At 37.4% G+C, this 22,767-nt stretch overlaps 1 protein-coding gene across 1 annotated transcript in view; it reads left to right on the forward strand.

Moving 5' to 3' along the window:
• Nucleotides 1-22,767, forward strand: part of LOC145661733 (chymotrypsinogen B-like) — a 215,205-nt gene that overhangs the window by 86,142 nt on the left and 106,296 nt on the right. The window contains exon 4 of the mRNA XM_081727067.1: nt 943-1,085. Within this exon, the coding sequence (XP_081583193.1) occupies nt 943-1,085 (143 nt within the window). The remainder of the gene's footprint in view (nt 1-942; nt 1,086-22,767) is intronic.

Here is a 22,767-nt window from a genome sequence, read left to right on the forward strand (position 1 = left end):
CGCTTATTATATCCACTCAAAGTAGTTTTGTCCGATTCCTTTTTCTTCGAAAACTTAAAAAACAGTTTAAAGCGTAGGCGTGTTGAAAATAATGAAGATGCCATTAATGCGGAGGAATCCGAATTGCCGTTCAACTCCTCAGACTTTTGTGCAGACTGTATTAATGAACTGATTCATAAGCAGACAATATGAGGAGAATATTTGTTGAAATTCGCGTTCGTGGATCTAATTGGAGATCATGCCTACTATGAGAGTGTAATAAATGTCTGACTGCCGTTTGTATAAATTGCGAGTTTTGCAAGATTATTTTACATTAAGCAAAGCTTTTATACTTGTTGTCCTCGTAGTTGAATAGGTACAGAGTTCTCAAATGTACAATTGCATTATGTATTGAATCTAAATTAAAACGAGAATAAAAATTAACACCAAACAACGAAGAGCATGGGGAATACAATGGAAACCACAATTTTAAAGATGAGTGCCATGAGTAGAAGAAATCATGTGAACACTTATTTGAGCTGATCTGCAGAAAGAGCTCAAGTTTAAGTCATTTGCTTATTAAGCATACTTTTCTTTGTAACTTTGTTTTCTTTTCACAATTTAGGTCATATAACTTTACCATTCTTCTTTCGTACTCAGCTCACCTGCTTCAAGAGTGGATGTTTTTCATCATGCTCTTCAAATTCGTACTATAAAATTAATTGCTTACAATACTGCTTTGCAAGCAAGACTAATACTTTTAGATTGATAGTGCTCTACGTCCGATATTTATATAAAGATTATAATAAAGGAAGGTTATTGACCACTGTTACGCTTATGAACTATGTTAACAATACATAGTCCTGTTCAGGTCTGTTCCTTAAAGCAGAAAACTAATATGACTATTTTTGTTAACTATTAACAATTTTCTATATTATTTAAAAGTAGTATCATACTTTGCAGGAATTATCCCCTACCAAGTTTCACTTCAATTTCGTAGATACCATTTCTGTGGAGGCTCAATTATAAAAGAAAATTTTGTGTTAACCGCAGCGCATTGCGTGGCGCCTTCTATTACTGGAATAAGCGATCCAGCATTAATAAAGGTAAGCTTGAATACTACTGTTCTGTGTGATGTTGAACTAGATTTATTTCTATTCAATTTTTCATATGCAATTGACTAGTGCTAATGTTTCAATTATATTCTAACTATATTAATCCAAGTCCATTTGATATAATGAATTTTTGCTGAGCATGTTTTTGGTCAATATTAATAAGTATTGCATCCTGTTGATAAAGTGCAAGACGAAGAGTTAATTTACGTCCTTACAAAGTTTTATTGATTATGCTATGGTCCTGTTTCTAATATTATACATTTTTCAACAATTTTAACACTGATTATTAGATGCTTTGGTAGCCAATTCGTATGTTTGAAACATACCCATATGCAGTCAAATTGAGAGTTACTCTTAAGAAGCAGATTCCAATTACGGTGAAGTGATGTAGCTTAAAGGTGACGACAGCTGGGTTTGAACTAACTTTAATATAATGTTGTGTAAAATCAGTATTACGTTTGTTTGATGTATGGAAAAAGCCAAGAAATGAAAGTACAAAATTATCAATATTACATAAGGAATTCACTCATTTTGGAACTGTGTATTCTATCCAGTTTTAGTAATTTACTTTCAATTTGTATTTCAGTTTTCTATGTTTCACTGGACGTTTGTAGTTAATGGTATTCATGATATGAGTGTAGGGTATTTGTCCATGGTTATGTTGGTTTAGTATAACTAACATTCTCTTTGATCACATCACATTGAAGCTTAGTACGTAGTAAGGATATTTCTATTGGATAGTTAGGTCAGTTGTTCATGCGAACGTGACGGTGTGGAGTTGTGGCAATTTTACATTTAAGTTTATTACACCTAGGTATTAGTAAAAAATGACACTTTATTTCAGGCATATCATATGCAACTTTCTTGGATATAGACGGTACTTCGCAACTATCACGTATGTCAAGGAAACACAAATTTAGAAGAGAAGGAAAACGTTAGAAAAGGTTATGGATTAGTTAAATGTCAGCCACTATTCTGGTGGAGAACTAACTTGTTATCGTGATAGACTTTTCCATCAGAAAGGTTGCTGACTTTCAACTGATCTCCAACTTTTTCAAACATTTTGTTATTCCGTAAAGTTGTATTTTATTTTTGAGATACAAGTTAGCTGCACTGTATCATCGATATCCCGAAAGATGTCAAAACACAAGAGAAACATTGGATGTGTGTTTCTCTGTAGCGACACAGGAAAATATAAGTGTCATACTTCAAGTGCTAAGACACTCTTCCTTAGGTTAAAGTATAAATATAACAATGTCATAATAACTATATTCGTCCGAAAAGCATATTTTTGTCCTTCAGTAAGTAAGTTATTGACTTCATTTCAAAATGATTTCATATCTTAGAAAGTTCAACAGTGACAGCTAGTTGCAAATTCGAAGACACCACTCTGAAACGTTGACAAACTCTATATTATACTGAAACATGTTAATTAAGGCATTTCAGTTGAGGTATTATAATCCTTTCAGATATCCACAACGTCATTGATGAAAATATACAATGAACGTTGTAAGACCAGTGTTAACGCTATTCAGATGAAGAGCAAAATCTCAGATGATATGTTACACCAACTCAGTTATTAATTCTCGTTACCATTAAACTAAGCTCGAAGAATTTGTTATGTGTGGAAGTCATTGCCTGAAATTTATCGCGATATTCCAAGAAGTACTTAGTTGTAGAACGTTTCAAATTTAGACATAACTCTGGAATCTGAGATAAGCAATGTTTGCAAAGTGGAAGGTATGATGAGGAGTTTTAAATATAGTCACATCATTACTGAGTAACTGCAACTATGACAGTTCTCCTAGTTTTCCAGTCTTTCTAATAGAAACTAGAATGTTGTATTAGTTTGCTATACTATTTCGATATACTTAATGCTGGCACAGTAGAAGACAGAGCTATAGATATGGAAGGGGCAATACCTGATTCATGTGACAAGGCTCGTCCTAAACTTGGTCTGTCCAATATGGCGTATTTGCAGTGTATTAATAGCAGGGTGCATTGGAAAATCTAACTTAGAATGCCTGGTGAAGTATTTTAACTGTCTCGACAATTATTTAATTATTTCCAGAAAACCCATACACACGCTTACAGTCATTAAGTTTTATAGCATTTAGAAATGTACATTATAATTTTATTTTGACACTAAAATATCGTAAAGAGTATAATATATTGTTTTTCCTCGCAAAATAAAACAATTGTTTGAATACTTTAAAGATATATAACTACATCGGAAATGGATTACGTAAATTATTGTTAAAATCAAAACGTTTTAAGTTTTCGCTGAATCTCATGCAAGGAAATGCTTACTACCTTAACTTGAAAAAAATATTGTATCTATTTCGTATAAAACCTGACAGTTATTTGTTAAAGAATATCATCCTTTCGTCATAATGTGATGAACTTTTCAATTCTTTCAACCATCATGCCATTGCTTTTGATTGCACGGCTATTGCTGAACACGTCATTCTCCTCTGGTATCTAAACTATTGAAAAGCCATATCTCGGTGAATTATGAAAGTAAAACAACAATTTAAGCATATCGTTACGGGAAGCACTATAGAATACTACATTCCTACTGGAAGTTGGGATCCAAACAGAAGTTATTCGAAAGGTACATGGTTCAAAAACACATGCGAACCACGTCTTCTTGAATATTAATATTTTAGTACTTTTCGTTTCTTATTTGATGAGAAGTCAACGCGACTTCAAAGATGTAAATTTGCTTTGGCCTCAGATTATGGAACACGTTTACTGAAAATTCCAAAAGGTGCTATAATCTCAATGAGAATGTTTCAGCAGATTAACAATTATACCCCGGCAATGTGAGATGTAAATTTATTCAATATTCTCCCAATAAGTGAGACAAATTTTGAATTAAGTTTTCACTGTTGTCTGAGGTAAAGTCTAAATACGTACTCAATGGATTTCCCTACTTAGTTAAAGGCTTGGGGCGTCCAGTGGGAATGCAATTAGATAAGCATGTTGCAAAAGCTTTGGTTGATGTTTTCAAGGACTATGGTCCAAGTACCACCTGTGATAATATCTAAACATTATTTGTGTGTCTAGATATTACAACAAGAAATCTAGTAGAAGACCTTAAAGTCATTGGTATGAATTTAGTTGGTATTATCAAGAAAAAAAGGAAGATTCCCAAGGAGTGTCTTAAACAGAAAGAAAAGAAGTTGTATCATACTGATATATAAAGTGAAGAGTCAGGAAACACCTTGAGTGTATACAAACGCAAACGGTATAAGTGTATGTATACTTAATAGTATGTATCAGTAAGTGTCTATGACATCTACCCCAAAAACGAATCCTGAAACTGTTCTATTTTATAACATCAATTATACAGTAAACGTCGTAGGCGAAATGGTAAAGAAACATATGTCAGCTATCTTTGTAGCAGAAGGCGAATATACATATTTTTTCAAGAGAAAAATGTATATTTTTAATAGAGAAATAAACATAGCGTTTACAACATTATTAACTAATTAAATAAAAAATAGATTAGTGCACACACACACACACAAACACACACACACACACACACACACACACATATATATATATGTGTGTGTGTGTGTGTGTGTGTGGGTGTGTGTGTGTGTGTGTGTGTGTTTATATGTGCGAAACATTAAATATGTTTTCCAACAACACAAAAAATACAATTATACAATTTATGAGAAGAATCCCAAAACGCAGACGCATTCAATGTGACTGCTTGGTCTTCTCGGTATTTGCTATCACCGGTACTTCTAGCACTAAAGGAATCATATATCAAACACACTACTTGCACACATATTTGAAAAGGTTTGTCAGAAGCTCTTGAAAAGTTAGGCTCAAACAGCTGTTTAGTACTTTCCTTCCAGCCTCAGCAATTGTTCGTTTTCGACCTTAATTGTGGGTGTTAATACAGTAAGAAGTCGAAAATCCGAAGGAATTGTGGCCACGGGTAGTTCGGATTTTCAAATAGTTTGAATTTTCGAAAGTGACTAAGAAACTGCCATCTAGGCTTAAATATAATGTACCTTATGCTCTTTTATCGAAACAGTGGTTACGCACTACATACAGTAATTGTAATACCTTATGTAAGGCTACTTAAATTTAATGTTTCTGAAGAACCTGCTCGTACACTAGATTACATTTTTCTTGTAACTCACACTTAGAACTTAACTTGTATAGGCCTAAGGGAAAATAAAAATAAAAATCTGAATGACAAAGAATTAAATATGAATGAACTTTTGTAAAACCACTGACTTCACACAACACCGATGGACAACCCTGTTGCTTGTTTATCGCTAGCACTAAGACAAAATGTATAAAGATTCTATTTGCATTTTTAAAAGATATTCTATTTGGAAACTTTACAACGAATAAGAGGAAAATAGACGTCCGTGAACTTGGCCCCCCACTTTGAGCACTAACGATAAAATTAGTGTCAATCGTTAGTGCATCGTTAGTGCTTCTTAGTGCACCAACCCCTAACGTTAGTGCTTAATTAGTGTAGGAGCTACAAGCCAAAAACCTTTGGGAAGGCCAAGTTCACGCTGCCCCCCCACTTCAAGCACTAACGAAATAACTAGTGCCATTCGTTAGTGCATCGTTAGTGCTTCCTAGTGCACCAACCCGTGACGTTAGTGCTTCATTAGTGTAGGCTCTAGAGCCAAAACAATGGTACACGCTGGCCCCCCCCACTTCAAGCAATAAGGAAAGGAATAGTGCCGTTCGTTAGTGCATCGTTAGTGCTTCAAAAAAATACTAAAAGTTTCGTTAGTGCTTCACTATCAGTGTAGATATAGCACATTATAAGTCACGAAACTCCCATAAGAAATGCATGGGGAATTTTTCATTGCATCAAATTACCGCCAAATTCCAAAGCACTATTGACCTCTTCTAGTGCAATCGTTAGTGCATCGTAAGCGCTTCTTACTGCAAAAACCGCTAACGTTAGTGCTTCATTAGTGTAGGAGTTATAAAGAAAAAACATTTGGGGGGGCCAAGTTCACGCTGCCCCCCCCCACTTCAAGCATTAACGATAAAATTAGTACCATTCGTTAGTGCATCGTTAGTGCTTCTAGAAAACACTTATAGTTTCGTTAGTGCTTAAATATTACTGTGGTTATGACTTATTACATGTCACGAAACTCCCATAAGAAATGCATGGGGAATTTTTCATTGCGTTAAATTACCGCCGAATACAAAAGCACTAATGAATTCTTGTAGTGCAATCCTTAGTGCATCGTTAGTGTTTCTTAGTGCACCAACCCTAACATTAGTGCTTCATTAGTACAGGAACTACAAGTAAAAAACCCTTTGGGCCTAGCGTGAACTTGGCCCCCCCACTTTTAGCACTAACGAAAAGATTAGTGCCATTCGTTAGTATATCGTTAGTGCTTCCAGAAAATACTAATAGTTTCGTTAGTGCTTCGTTATTAGTGTAGATATAGCCAATTGTAAGTCACGAAACTCCCATAAGAAATGCATGGGGATTTTTTCATTGCGTTAAATTACCGCCAAATTCAAAAGCACTAATGATCTCTTTTAGTGCAATCGTTAGTGCATCGTTAGTACTTCTTAGTGCACCAACCCTAACGTTAGTGCTTCATTAGTGTAGGAACTACAAGTGAAAAACCCTTTGGGCCTAGCGTGAACTTGGCCCCCCACTTTGAGCACTAACGAAAAGATTAGTGCCATTCGTTAGTATATCGTTAGTGCTTCCAGAAAATACTAATAGTTTCGTTAGTCCTTCATTATTAGTGTAGATATAGGCAATTGTAAGTCACGAAACTCCCATAAGAAATGCATGGGGAATTTTTCATTGCGTTAAATTACCGCCGAATACAAAAGCACTAATGAATTCTTGTAGTGCAATCCTTAGTGCATCGTTAGTACTTCTTAGTGCACCAACCCTAACGTTAGCACTTCATTAGTGTAGGAACTACAAGTGAAAAACCCTTTGGGCCTAGCGTGAACTTGGCCCCCCACTTTGAGCACTAACGAAAAGATTAGTGCCATTCGTTAGTATATCGTTAGTGCTTCCAGAAAATACTAATAGTTTCGTTAGTGCTTCATTATTAGTGTAGATATAGCCAATTGTAAGTCACGAAACTCCCATAAGAAATGCATGGGGAATTTTTCATTGCGTTAAATTACCGCCGAATACAAAAGCACTAATGAATTCTTGTAGTGCAATCCTTAGTGCATCGTTAGTACTTCTTAGTGCACCAACCCTAACGTTAGCGCTTCATTAGTGTAGGAACTACAAGTGAAAAACCCTTTGGGCCTAGCGTGAACTTGGCCCCCCCCTTTGAGCACTAACGAAAAGATTAGTGCCATTCGTTAGTATATCGTTAGTGCTTCCAGAAAATACTAATAGTTTCGTTAGTGCTTCATTATTAGTGTAGATATAGCCAATTGTAAGTCACGAAACTCCCATAAGAAATACATGGGGAATTTTTCATTGCGTTAAATTACTGCCAAATTCAAAAGCACTAATGATCTCTTTTAGTGCAATCGTTAGTGCATCGTTAGTACTTCTTAGTGCACCAACCCTAACGTTAGTGCTTCATTAGTGTAGGAACTACAAGTGAAAAACCCTTTGGTCCTAGCGTGAACTTGCCCCCCCCCCCACTTTGAGCACTAACGAAAAGATTAGTGCTATTCGTTATTACATTGTTAATGCTTATGGAAAATAATAATAGTTTCGTTAGTGCTTCACTATTAGTGTAGATATAGGCAATTATAAGTCACGAAACTCTCATAAGAAGAACATGGGGATTTTTTCATTAGGTCAAATTCTCACGAAATTCAAATGCAGTAGTTGTCTCTTCTAGTGGCATCGTTAGTGTTTCGTTATTGCTTGCTAGTGATCTCTGTGCACCATTAGTCAGTGTAACATTAGTGCACCAAGACCGAACATTAATGCTTCTCATCGTGAATGCTTTTATTAGCTAGCGTATAGTTAGCTCCCCTTAAGTTTTATTTTCTACCGTCCATACTGTTGATGCACTAGTGTTTGGAGTTCTGCAATAAGAGGTACTAACACTATACTATACTATAACCATTACACTATATGTGGTTATTAGTGCTTTTAAATATGTGGGAAATTTACAAAATGAAAAATGCTGTGTCTAAATTAACCCCGCACGATTCTCAAGTGCTAGTAAAACTATTTACATGTTTAGTGCTAAGTAATTTCACATTAGTGCACTAAACAGTAACGATAGCACTATCATACTTTAGTAGTTATTAATGAATAACTCGTTCGGGGCTAACTTTAGATTTTTCAACTTTTACACATTTTTTTTAGTAATTGTGCCACAAAAGTGGGACTAACACCAGTGGGTAGTGCATTAATAGAGCCCTATTAAACACTAATTGTTGTCATAGTTTAGGAGTTATAAGTGAATAACACATTCCGGGCTAAATTTAAATTTATCGAAGTTTACAATAATTGTCTCACAAATGTGGAATAATCGTCAAAGGTTAGTACAGCGTTAAAACTCCAAAAATTTCTAACGTTAGTGAAATATTAGTTTGGGAATTATTAATGAATAACTCGGACGAGACTGAGTTTAAAAGTATCGAAAAACACTAATTTTCTCACAAAGGTAGGACAAACTTTAAAGGATAGCATCCTTAACGCTTCAAACAATAATAAGTACTAACGTTAGTCCTGTCATATTTTTGGACTTATTAATGAAAACTCAACCCGGTCTAACTTTAGGTTTTTCAACTTAAACAGTTTTACACTAATTGTAACAAAAAAGTAGGACAAACACAAGCGCTTACTGCATTGCTAGAGCTATAAAACATTAAGAATTCTCGTTAGTGCTTTCATGAATAGTCCGGATAGGATTGAATTTAAATTTTCGAACTTCACACTAATTGTCCCACAAAGGTAAGATAACCGCCGAAGGTTAGTGACTGTTAGTGCTTCATGAAACACTAATCACTTAACGGCAGTGCCGTCACAGTTTAGGAGTTTTACCAAATAACTCGAGCGGGGCTACTTCAGGTTTTTCAATTTTTACACAATTATTGTAAAATTCGATAAATTTTAATTGAGATCCGTCCGAGTGATTCACTGATAACTCCTAAACTGTGATAGCACTATCGTCAATGCTTAGTATTTTTGAAGCACTAAAAAAGCACGATCCTTTAGCGATTATCCTACCTTTGGATTGACAATTATTGTAAAATTCGACAAATTTGAATTTAGGCTCGTGCGTGTTATTCGTTAATAACACTTAAATTATGATAACACTAGCATTAGTGCTTATTCAGCGGAGGACTAAACGCTGGTTTGGTCCATTTTTGTCAGACAATTAGCGTAAAATTGTACAACATTTAAAGATCTAAAGTAGCCCTTCACCACCCGAGTTATTCATTTTTAACCCCTAAACTAAGATAGCAGTAACATTAATGCTTAGTGTCTTTCGGAGCACTAACGATGTACTCATCTTTGACGTTTATTCAACCTTTGTGAGGCAATTATTGTAAAATTTGCTAAAATTAAATTTAGCACAGAGTGAGTTATTCACTTATAACTCTTAAACTATAATCGCGCTAACACTAATGCTTCGTGTTTCGGGAAGCAATAAGGATGCACTAACTTTTGACGTCTATCTCACCTTTGTAGGACAATAATTGTAGAATTAGAAAAAATTCAATTTAGTCTTGCAAATAATGTTCACTAATATAGAGTTGAATCAAAGCACTAACGTTAGAGTTTAGTGTACTAATGGGTACAAACGATGCACTAAACATGTCAAACGTTTCTTCAGTATTTGAGATGCGTGTGGGGCTAAATTTAGACACGTAGCATTTTCCACTCTCTAAAATTCTTCCACCAAATGTAAAAGCACTAATAACAATATATTAGTGTAATGATTACTATTACGTTCGGGAATTTAACACAATGAAAAATACCCTATGTATTTCTTATGGGAGCTTCGTGAATTATAATTGGCTATATCTACACTAATAGTGAAGCACTAACGAAACTATTAGTATTGTCTACAAGCACTAACGATGCACTATCGAATGGTAATAACCTTTTCGTTAGTGCTCAAACTGGGGGCCTAGTTCATGTTAGGCTCAAAGGTTTTTCTACTTGTAGTTCCTACACTAATGAAGCACTAACGTTAGGGTTGGTGGACTAAAAAGCACTAACGATGCACTAAGGATTGCACAAAAACAGATTAATAGTGCTTTTGAATTTGGCAGTAATTTAACGCAATGAAAAATTCCCCATGTATTTCTTATGGGAGTTTCGTGACTTACAATTGGCTATATCTACACTAATAATGAAGGACTAACGAAACTATTAGTATTTTCTGGAAGCACTAACGATATACTAACGAATGGCACTAATCTTTTCGTTAGTGCTCAAAGTGGGGGGGCCAAGTTCACGCTAGGCCCAAAGGGTTTTTCACTTGTAGTTCCTACACTAACGAAGCACTAACGTTAGGGTTGGTGCACTAAGAAGTACTAACGATGCACTAACGATTGCACTACAAGAATTCATTAGTGCTTTTGAATTTGGCGGTAATTTAACGCAATGAAAAATTCCCCATGTATTTCTTATGGGAGTTTCGTGACTTACAATTGGCTATATCTACACTAATAATGAAGCACTAACGAAACTATTAGTATTTTCTGGAAGCACTAACGATATACTAACGAATGGCACTAATCTTTTCGTTAGTGCTCAAAGTGGGGGGGCCAAGTTTACGCTAGGCCCAAAGTGTTTTTTACTTGTAGTTCCTGTACTAATGAAGCACTAATGTTAGGGTTGGTGCACTAAGAAGCACTAACGATGCACTAAGGATTGCACTACAAGAATTCATTAGTGCTTTTGTATTCGGCGGTAATTCGACGCAATGAAAAATTCCCCATGCATTTCTTATAGGAGTTTCGTGACATGTAATAAGTCATAACCACACTAATATTTAAGCACTAACGAAACTATAAGTGTTTTCTAGAAGCACTAACGATGCACTAACGAATGGTACTAATTTTATCGTTAATGCTTGAAGTGGGGGGGCAGCGTGAACTTGGCCCCCCAAATGTTTTTTCTTTATAACTCCTACACTAATGAAGCACTAACGTTAGCGGTTTTTGCAGTAAGAAGCGCTAACGATGCACTAACGATTGCACTAGAAGAGGTCAATAGTGCTTTGGAATTTGGCGGTAATTTGACGCAATGAAAAATTCCCCATGCATTTCTTATGGGAGTTTCGTGACTTATAAGTGCTATATCTACACTAATAGTGAAGCACTAACGAAACTTTTAGTATTTTCTTGAAGCACTAACGATGCACTAACGAACGGCACTATTCCTTTCTTTATTGCTTGAAGTGGGGCGGGCCAGCGTGTACCATTGTTTTGGCTCTAGAGCCTACACTAATGAAGCACTAACGTCACGGGTTGGTGCACTAGGAAGCACTAACGATGCACTACCGAATGGCACTAGTTATTTCGTTAGTGCTTGAAGTGGGGGGGCAGCGTGAACTTGGCCCCCCAAAGGTTTTTTGCTTGTAGCTCCTACACTAATTAAGCACTAACGTTAGGGGTTGGTGCACTAAGAAGCACTAACGATGCACTAACGATTGACACTAATTTTATCGTTAGTGCTCAAAGTGGGGGGGCCAAGTTCACGGACCTGGAAAACAGGGAGATTAAACAGGAAAATTTAGCGAGAGTTCCTAACCTAGTTTGTCGTTTAATGTTTCTTATATTTAGAACCTCTCTCTCTGCTTAACGCAATGTTGCTTACAGAACGTAGCAGTAACATTGTAAATATTGAGTAGTTTGTCTTATATAAAGAATGCGCATATGCGTTTTTATTAAAAATAAATAATAATTATGAGGCAAGAAACGTTCTTAATCTGTTATAAATAAAGCTATAAAATAACAAGTATTTCGATCGCAATGCATTTATTTTTTTATGGTTATTTCCGATTTCAATTCTTTTGAACATTGTTCGAATGCTACTTAAAATTATTTTCCTCTAACTTTTCTGCTGTTAATGCCTTAAGTTTATAATTATATGTATAACACGGATCTGTTCGACAAATTTTTATTCTGCCGAAAACTGAAAAGACATACAGGATTTAAACCTCTACTATATTTCTTAACTTAATTTCCTCACAATGAAAGCCATGTTTTACACGACGAAAATATTTTCATAAATCTGAAAAATCAGACATTCTTGAGTTTAAAATAACTATAATCCAGAACAGAACCTTCGTCATCAGGTCATGGTAGTTTATACTTATTACTAACCCCAGGAACAGAAAAATGTCCAAGGATACCAAATCTGGTGCGACAACATTTTATTTTTTTGCAGGTTGCTATCGCACTTTTAACCTTTCTGACGTCTTCGTGAATCACAATTATTTCGAACAATATTATACTGTTATCTAAACTTGTTCTCACTTAAACACCCTACAATTTCCTATACGTATTATCCGGTCACCGTAGAAACCTTTGGTACAGAGTCCAATCTTACGAAAGACCTTATAATAAAAAAAAATGATGGAATCAACCTTAACCTGATTGTTTCAAATGAAATATTTGGGGAATGGGGATGAAATGAGTTTTTAATCTTGTGGTACCCATTATATCTGACATTTAAGGCGGTAATTGTAAGTCATATTGTGAATTATATTCGTGACGTATAATTGTAATTATATCAGTGGAAATCATAAAGAGAATGTACGCACATGTCTGGTTTGGGATATAGATTGAACCAGCAAAAACTTACTGTACGCTATTTCTGGAATATGATTCATTTGCCACGATTTATCCAACACCAATTTTGAGATCTGATTGATATGGTCATTCAAAAAAAACCCACTTTTCGCCCATTCTTAAATTCTCCTGCTGCCTTTGAGGTTTCATAAAACTCAGACATAAGAAGTCTTGGTTGGCGCGAAATTAAGAAAGCAAAGGTATTGAAAAAAGGCAAAAGATTTCAAACTTTTGTTTTACTAACCATCAATTTTAATGTAGAACAATACTATGATACGAATGATTCAGCTTCTTGCTCCTTACACGAAATTTCGTTTACTTATATCATTACAAATGGAGAAGTAACTTATTGTTTTTAAACAAATGTTAGTGGAAATTCAAGACAATCTGCCGCACCAAAGGAACGGAACGATTTGTGATAATTATCACTGAAACTGCTCCTTCCGGTTTCGGTATCAGCGCACGTGATGGCTATTAGAAAATAGCTTCTGGCGGCAGTGATTGCTAATATCCGAATTACCGGTATTTTGCTTAGAGAAGCACTATGTTAAATTAAAACAGTTTATTATTTCGAATATTTCAAGTTGAGTTTTCGATATTTGTAACAAGGAAGATATAGATCTTATAAATGTGGTCTAGATGTGGATCCAAGAGTGCCAAGTACACAGATTTATAATAAATATATATTTGAAGATTGAATATAATCAGCCAGAATTATATATATATATATATACAGGGTGTATCAAAAACATTTCTCCACTTTGGCAAGTCTGTATTTCTGAAACTAATAAACATATACAAATAGTTTTTGTTTTGCATGACAGTGAAACTCAAAAAAGTTTTTATTGCACCTGTTCATAGGTGTTCAATGTGCCCCCCGTGAGATGAACGGCATATGTCCATGAGGTATTCAAATTCGACCGAAACTGCACTAACATGTCTTCAGTTACAGCTTCCACAGCTGCCGTTATGCGATGTCGCAGTTCATTCAATGTGCTTGGTAACGGAGGTACATAAACGGAGTCTTGTATAAACCCCCACAAGAAATAATCACATACAGTAAGGTCAGGTGACCTTGGAGGCCAGTAATTTAACGCTGCATCATTTGGTCAAGTGCGAGCAATCCATTGTTGTGGAATCGTTCGATTTAAAAATCCCTGCACTTTCCTATGCCAGTGTTGCGGTGCCCCATCCTGTTGGTAGATGAAATCATTCGAATCAGTCTCCAACTGTGGGAAAAAATAGTACTCAATCATATCAAGGTAGGTTATCCCCGTCACAGTGTTCTCGGCAAAGAAAAATGGATCGTACACCTTTTTTTTCGGGAAACTTCACAAAACAGATTAACTTTTGGCGAGACCCCCTCATGTTGTACAACTTCATGTGGGTGTTCCGTTCCCCATATTCGCATATTATGGCGGTTCACATTTCCATTCAAATGGCACGTTGCCTCGTCACTAAACACTAAACGTTGAACAAAACTGTCGTCCTCAGAAATCTTGCCAATAATGAAATTACAAAACTCCATACGTCGTTCTTTGTCACCTTCACAAAGAGCTTGCAGTAGCTGAATTCTGTATGGTTTCATGTGTAAACGACGACGCAACACACGCCAGACAGACATTGAGGGCATGTTGAGCTGTCGAGCTGCACGACGAACGGATTTCTTCGGACTGCGTGGTAAACATTGACGGACGCGCTCCACGTCTGCGTCGAGCACTCGAGGACGTCCCGGTGATTTTCCCTTACACAAACAACCTGTTGTTCGGAATTGTTCACGCCATCGTCTAATGCTCTGTGGAGTAGGAGGATCCACACCATACTTAGTATGAAAGTCACGCTGAATAGTTATCACTGACTTGCACTCTGCAAAACGTAGTACACAAAACGCTTTATGTTGTTCAGATGCCATTTTAACCAGAACCGTAGTGGGTGTTCACTCAAGCACACTGCTGCTAGCTAGCGGAAACCATGCACAACTAGAGATGTTCCTCGTTCCAACAGTACGTTGTTCACTCACAATTTGAAAGGACAGAATAGATATTATTGTTTCAAACCGGATGATTCCTTTTAGTATACGTATGTATGTACGTATGTATGTATGTATGTATCTATATATCTATATATCTATCTATCTATCTATCTATCTATATCTATATTTGATTTCTGAATTTCTTTCGGCGAATACCCTAAAATGGTTCCATATGAGACCAAGTTAATCCAGGATAAAAATTAGCTATATTGAATAATATTAAATGGTGCCTCAAGCGACCTAAAGTTTTGAATCCCATTACAATACATAGTATATGGAAAAAATCTGGAATAAAGTCTTTTAATTTAGAAACGGCTTAAAGGAATACGAAGATATCTTGGATAATGGACGAAACACACCTAATATTTTACAGTATTGTTATAGCGGCCATCTTGAAGTCGTCATACTTACCTTCTGTTGGGTCATGTACACTCATGTCCAAAATTATGGGCCCATGTATTTAAATATGTCATTGTACGAATATAATTTGATAACGAATTCGCCAGGTATTTCTTATAATGTTAGTATGTGTATAATGCGCAAAAACTTGCATGTGGCATATTTCATGTCAAAATGGCAGTAAATAAGAACACAAAAACGAAAATAAAACGTCCATGTCCATTTAGCAACATTTTTAAAAATTATTCTAATTTCCGTATTTATAATTATCGTATTGTGAAATTTACCACAATATTAGGTTGATGGCACTTGACAGACCCTTTTGACCTACTGCACATGTATAAACTGTTCCGGTTCTTGTTCCGTTCCGATTTCTTTTTCGGATCATGTGTCAGTACCAGTTCGGTCTCCGGAGCTGACTATGCAACGAGTAGCCTTTTACGATTTTGACCTACTGTATAGATTACACAAGCATGAACACCACACCGGAATATGCATGCGCAGAAAGATTACAATTTCAATTACACCCAACAACAAGACAATGAACATAGCAGAACGACCATGACAATGCCGGTAGTTCTTTTTGATCATTATATCAGGGATGGCTCGTTCTCTTGTACGAGCACTTTTCTGATGTGAAAAATGACATAGTAGAGCACACACACACACACACACACACACACACAAACACATGTATATATATATATATATATATATATATATATATATATATATATATATATATATATATATATATATATATACTAGGGCGGGGCAAAAAATTAATTGATGCAAATTTAATGAAGATCGCTGCTCTTGCATGTGCTAATCACGGCCTTTCAGTATGATTTCTAAAAAAATCACACTTCTACTGGTTCAAATGGAATTTGATTCAGTAATTTTATTATTTTGTAATTTTCCAATTTCTCGCTAGATGGCACCAGAAATATCAGTGTATTTTTGTAAAACAAAAGGTTTTGCGTGTAGTTGCAGAATTTCCTTACCACGTATTTTAATTATAGTTTATACATACTTTCGTTTTTTTTCCCTTGTTTTGCTTAAAATAAAAGTTTGTTGGATGCAATTAACGAAGTTTTATCCAAAAACTTGCAATAAGTTTTGACGAAATCTTGCATTTATATGAATACTCCGTTATTTACATTTTTACTTTTTTTTTTTTTTTTTTTGCTACCTTCCTCCTCCTCATCCCGGTTTTTTTTCTCTTGCCTTACTTCCGAGCACTGTACGTCAGACTGATCAAGCCAAGTTCGTCCAGTGCTACGAGTTTGGCATCCGAAACTACTCAACCTTGACGGCTATCCAAACGGGTCGTCTCACCTTACATTTTTCATTTCATAGCATCACATCATATCCTTACACAGTTAGCACGGCTTTGTGCCTCTTGATCGGCTTCTCTGACGGCGGACCCTGGCTTAGTTACTGGACAATCCTTAGAATGTCGTCACGATTTTTACCGCCTGTTATTCCTGGTCCCGCTGGTCACACTGCGAAGGTAGAGAAACGGAAAGACCGCAGAGATAGACATCGCCAAAACTCCGAATGCTCTACTGCTTCCGCAGCTTCTGGCACTTCAACTCGGACGAGGTCTCAATCACCTCAGAGTCATACGAGTTTTGCTGCCAAGGTAAAACACTCACCACCAGCTAAGAAATAACACTTTGATTCCGCCTCAGAACATTCCGATATGGAAGCCAAAGGCACTTCAATAGTACGCAAATCATCTGACCAAGTCGTTATTTCATCGAACACTACTCCATCTCTGCACTCTTTCTTACTCCAACACTACGATTCTAAGTTCTCTAACAAAAAACTCATCACGTTGCAATTACGAAAATATCTACCTAGCCTCCCACTTAACGAAGTTGTAAAAACATGCAATGGCTATATCTTCAAATCTCCCGACCCAAATTTCGCCACTACTGTTCGCAACAAAGCATCCTTTGAAATCTTCGGTAAATAATCAATCCTCACCAACCTCACGTGTTCCTGTCGTAAACAACCTCTCCTCCGAAGCAACCCCCCATGTTATCTGTTGTTATTCGTGGAGTCAATTCTGCATATTCAGATGAGAAAATTACGGATGAATTACAGTCCGAAGGGCACACGATTCACAAATTCATCCGCATTCGTAACAACAGCGGTGCCACCTACATGGTGCGTGTCCTTACACCTTCACAGGAAACTATTGACCGCCTTCTTACCCAAGGTGCATACATCTATAAACGCAGACACCGCGTGGAACCTTCTCGGTCACCTGCACCTATATCACTCAGGTGTGAGAAATGTCAGGCGTACAACAGTCATTCAACCGCCCAATGTACAAACCCTGCTGTTTGTGACTATTGCTCCGGTCCGCACCAAACACGCCTGTGTCCGAATACGCAGCTCCCTCCTTAGAGTTCTACCTGCAAAGATCAGTATCCTTCTTATAGCTACAAACGTAAAAGAACCTTTTCCTGACCAGGCACATCCTGAATTAGTAGCTCCGTTACGCACAGAATCAACCTCACCAAACACCGATCAGCATGTTGATGATCCTGTGACAGTAGGCAAATTGTTGGAACTCTTTACACTTGCTCTTCATAACATTCACCTGTTTCGTAGACAGCACCTTGTCCAATAACTCACCTTAGCAGCAACACAAACCTTTAACGTTTCTCTCTATGCTACTTATTCAAATAATTACGTTCATTTTCATACCATTCGATACGAAACTACAGTCTAACTTCAGACGCATCATGGATTTAAACTTTTTATTTCTCAACATCCGATCACTCCCTAAAAACAAAGACCTTTTCCAGGCAGTACTATTAGAAGAGCATATCACTGTATTTCTTCTAAACGAAACCTTTCTTAAAAAGTTCATCTCGTGCAGAATCCCTGGCTATGATTTGATCCGACATGACAATACCCTGCCAACCCTTCGCGCTAACGGTGGAGCTGCTATTGGGTTTCGCAATAACCTGCCATACAGACAGCACTTGTCCTCACCTCCAGTTACTTGAACATGTCATCACCACCATTTATTTCAAGTCCATCGCAATTACGTTCGCTACAATCTATGTTCGACCTGGCAATCCCATTCCAACCGCCTTCTTTTCATATATATGCGATACGTACAAACATTTCATTATCCTTGCAGATGTAAACCTTCACAGTCGATCAGCCCAGGAACGCACTCAGTTTTGTGACTTCATCACCAATCATACTACTGGCATACTGCTTGCACTTCCTTCTCCTACTCGACCAATCTCAAACACCACGGCAGACATAGCACTTACTTCTAATACATTAGCTACTCATTGCACTGTCACAGTCTTAGATTTGCTCGGTAGCAATCATGCCCCTATCAAACTGACCTACCATATGGGTCTTGCATGTCCATCACGTTTGCCTACTTCTCGAGTCACACCTCGATATGACAAGGCCGACTGGCTTAGCTATCGTAATTATATCTCTTCTACCATAGAACCCTACCAAGGCCCAGTCACTTCTGATGATCTTGCTAAACAAATTGGCACTCTCACTACAGCTACTCGCATCTACCCTCTATATCCCACAATCTTCATCCGTTCCATATCGCCCCAAACTTCCACTCCATTATCTTGCTTTGGTCCGACGCTCTCGCCAATGCTATCGCGACTACCTTCGCACACATAATCCTGATGCACTTATACTTCATCACCAATTGCAGCGTACTGTCCGGAATTATCTCTCCGCCTATAAACAACGTCAGTGGATTAAAACATGCAATAATCTAGCAGACACATCACATCCAATACTCTATTGGAAACGTTTCAACGCTTTATGTGGCAAAACCACTAAGACAACATATCCTCTCCTTGTCCATGATAAGCCTCTCCAATCAGATCTAGACATATCAAATGCCTTCGCTGATCATCTTCAAAGCATTTTTACACCATCCGTTTCCGATCATACTTACCGCGCTCATCCTACTGCTCAAGTCAACACTGATTCACCTCAATTACAGCCCAACATCACTCACACTCTTCCGGAGCATATTCTCACTGTTCCCATTACACCTAATGAAATCACCGCTGTACTACGCCGCAAGAGAAACACCGCTCCAGGATTCGATGGCTTCACTTATAGACATATTAAAGAATGTCCCTTTGCTCTTCTCTCACTAAATGCTCTTATATACTCCTCTATTCTCCGCACAGGTCTCTTTCCCACCGAGTGGAAGGTTTCGAAAACACTCATGTTTCTGAAACCTAAAAAACCACCATCGGATGTTTCATCCTATAGGCCAATACAACTCACCTCCACTTTCAGCAAAATTTTCGAACGGATCCTGGTTAAAAGATTACACCCATACTTAAATGATCATCATCTCATTCCAACACATCAAGCTGGCTTTCGGCCCTCACATTCAATTAACGACCAACTCTTTCGTCTTACGTCACTTGTCAGCAATCATTATAACTATTCAGCCATCTAGTCTTTTTCTCTTCGGCCTTGAAAAGGCGTTTGATAAAGTTTGGCACCTCGGACTCATCTATAAACTTATCAAATTACGACTTCCTGTTGCATATATCCGGCTTATCTTTCATTTCCTTACTTGCAGTCTTGCCTATGTTGCCATCAACGATCAGCTGTCCCACCCGATCTTCTTAATATCAGGCGTTCCACAGGGTTCGGCATTATCGCCACTCCTCTATCTGCTTTCTGTCGCCGACTTTCGTGAACTACCTCCGAACGACTCTTTATTCCAATACGCCGATGATACTGCATTTCTTGCCCTCTGTCGCACAATAGCACAAATCAATCTTACTCTTCAGAAAGCAATTAATCAGTTCACGCACTGGTGCCACACTTGGCAACTGACCATCAATGCAGCCAAGACACAAGCCATCGTTTTCATTCCACCCCGAAAACGTACGAAGGTCCATCGGAATCCTTCTAAGCTATCCTTACAAATCAATGACGTACCGTTACATCGTAGCAAAACAGTTACCTATCTAGGCATCACATTCGACCCCCGCCTCACCTGGACACCACATCTCAATTCAGTCAAGGCAAAAGCCTACAACAGACTTAATCTTCTGAAACGTTTAACACGTACCACATGGGGTCTCTCTTTGAATCTTGTTCTTAACACATACAAAGTCTTCGTTAGGCCAGTACTGACATATGGTTTTTCCGCCTGGATCTCTGCCCCAACCTCCTATTACGAAAAACTTGCCATTCTCGAACGTCATGGATTTAGAATTGCCTTTCGCATCTCATTGCCTAGTCCTACACAAGATCTCTATTCTCGTATTTCTTTTCCCATTCTTATGTATAACCTAGAAGCCTTACGCTGCAAGTTCGTTACTAACCGCTTCACTCATCACCAGCCACTTCTTTTTGATACCATTCATTATCTTACACTCCATCTCTACCGAGCACGCTATACTTATACACCTCTACATTTACTCTTCACGCTATATTATTACACATTACCTCCTAATCATCCAGCTCATGCGCTCATAGAGGACTTTTGTATTCATGCTCATCTACCTCATATATTTCCATCTTATATCGCACAGTGCTTTCCTCTGTTACTAACAGGCTTCCCCATGTCTCTATCAGCCTAGAGCCGCCCCTAGGCAGAAGTTAACTGCATTCGTTCACTTAACACATTCATAGTGTTGTGACGTGTCTGCACCTCATGTCATCTATCATGCTCATAACATATTTTACTCGCCGAACAAATAGAATCTTAACGCTTTTTTCTTCACTTTGCTTCACACATTGATTTGTCCTTTCCATCACCATGCATCTTTGAACTTTGTCCATCAATACCTTCTTATACCCTACTTACATTATGTGCTAATTTTTTGTACCGTACTATAATATTTGTATTGTATTTGTAATATGTCTATGTTCCCAAATTCCTTCCACTACCGATGTCATAATAATTATGATCGCAAAGATCATAATGTCCATGTCATTTTGATTTAATAAATAAATAAATAAATAACTGTATATAATGAAAACTATAACCCAGTACTCTAGCCTCCCTTAGACCATCCACAAACAACCCATACAACGAACTTTTCCTTTAACTTCCCATCCCTGAAAGAGGGCGTACCTTTCTTAGAGGTAGCTAGCTTTCAAGCTAGCATTAAAAACTATTTTTATGAGATGAAATTTTACTTTGTGGAGAATCAGTCTCTGGTTGGCATCACCGTGTTTTGTCGTCTGAGACCACAGGGGAGCCACAAGAAAATCTATATTTTTGAAGGAGCTTACACTGTGAAGGATCGTAAGATCGACATCACCGTTCTTTTCTCTTATTGAGAGTACAGGGGAATCACAACTAGCTTTATACATTCGACTTGAGGACACCAGCCTCATTAATAAACGGGTTCTCACTTTTAGTGGGAGCAGAACAATTTAATAATCATCTGTACTTTCGATTTGAGGACACCCGCCTCATTAATAAACGGGTTCTCACTTTTAGTGGGAGCAGAACAATTTAATAATCATCTATACTTTCGATTTGAGGACACCCGCCTCATTAATAAACGGGTTCTCACTTTTAGTGGGAGGAGAACAATTTAATAATCATCTATACTTTCGATTTGAGGACACCCGCCTCATTAACAAACGGGTTCTCACTTTTAGTGGGAGCAGAACAATTTAATAACCGTCTACAGTTCGATTTGAGGACACCCGCCTCATTAATAAACAGGTTCTCACTGAGAGTGGGAATACAGCACGCTATCATCAAATATCAAAGAGTTATGACTCTTGACTTATGGAGCTGGTTATTCTCCAACGGTGCGATCCGCTTCTCTCGTCGATCCTGCACCTATTCTAACCGTGTGTCGAATACCCTTTGTTGTTGTGTCCCTCGTGGTTTTGTTCGGCTGAAGAATGATGACTTGAGAGTCCATTGAATCGGGAAGTATCAGGCTATGCTTGAAGGTATGCGGAAGGGTAATGCGGAAGCTAGTCGAGTTTATTAACAAATATGCGTTTACAAAATCTGTCTGAGAATGTACAATCTTGATCAAAGTTTTCTTCCGATGAATTTTAAAAAGTTCATGATTCTGTCGTTAATAATGGAATTTAATAAAATAATGGAATTTAGCGAATTAAGTTACGAGTTTACACAATTATCGCATGGTCACTTCACATCTAAAACATAACTACTTCAGAATATTTACTTCTCACATATCTATCCTTTACGTGCAGTCCCTTTACTACATTTCTTTTCATACATTTACCTTTTTATGGTCGGCCCGCGCCGTCAACGTTTCGACGTCTTTACAACCATCATTTGCTGCGTAGTTCCGTCCGCTGTATGCCGACTTTCTGCCGACTCCGCTTTCAAAGGACATATCTAGTGGTATTAGTGTCCAACCACAAGAAAAGCCTTCGGAGAGTTTCAATTTTTACTTCATCATTAAAGAAGATACATGGTCTATTCACTTTCCAAAATTCCACTCG

The sequence above is a fragment of the Thermobia domestica genome, chromosome 10 (assembly GCF_964235325.1).
Source record: "Thermobia domestica chromosome 10, izTheDome1.hap1.1, whole genome shotgun sequence".
In the NCBI taxonomy this organism is placed as follows: Eukaryota; Metazoa; Arthropoda; class Insecta; order Zygentoma; family Lepismatidae; genus Thermobia; species Thermobia domestica.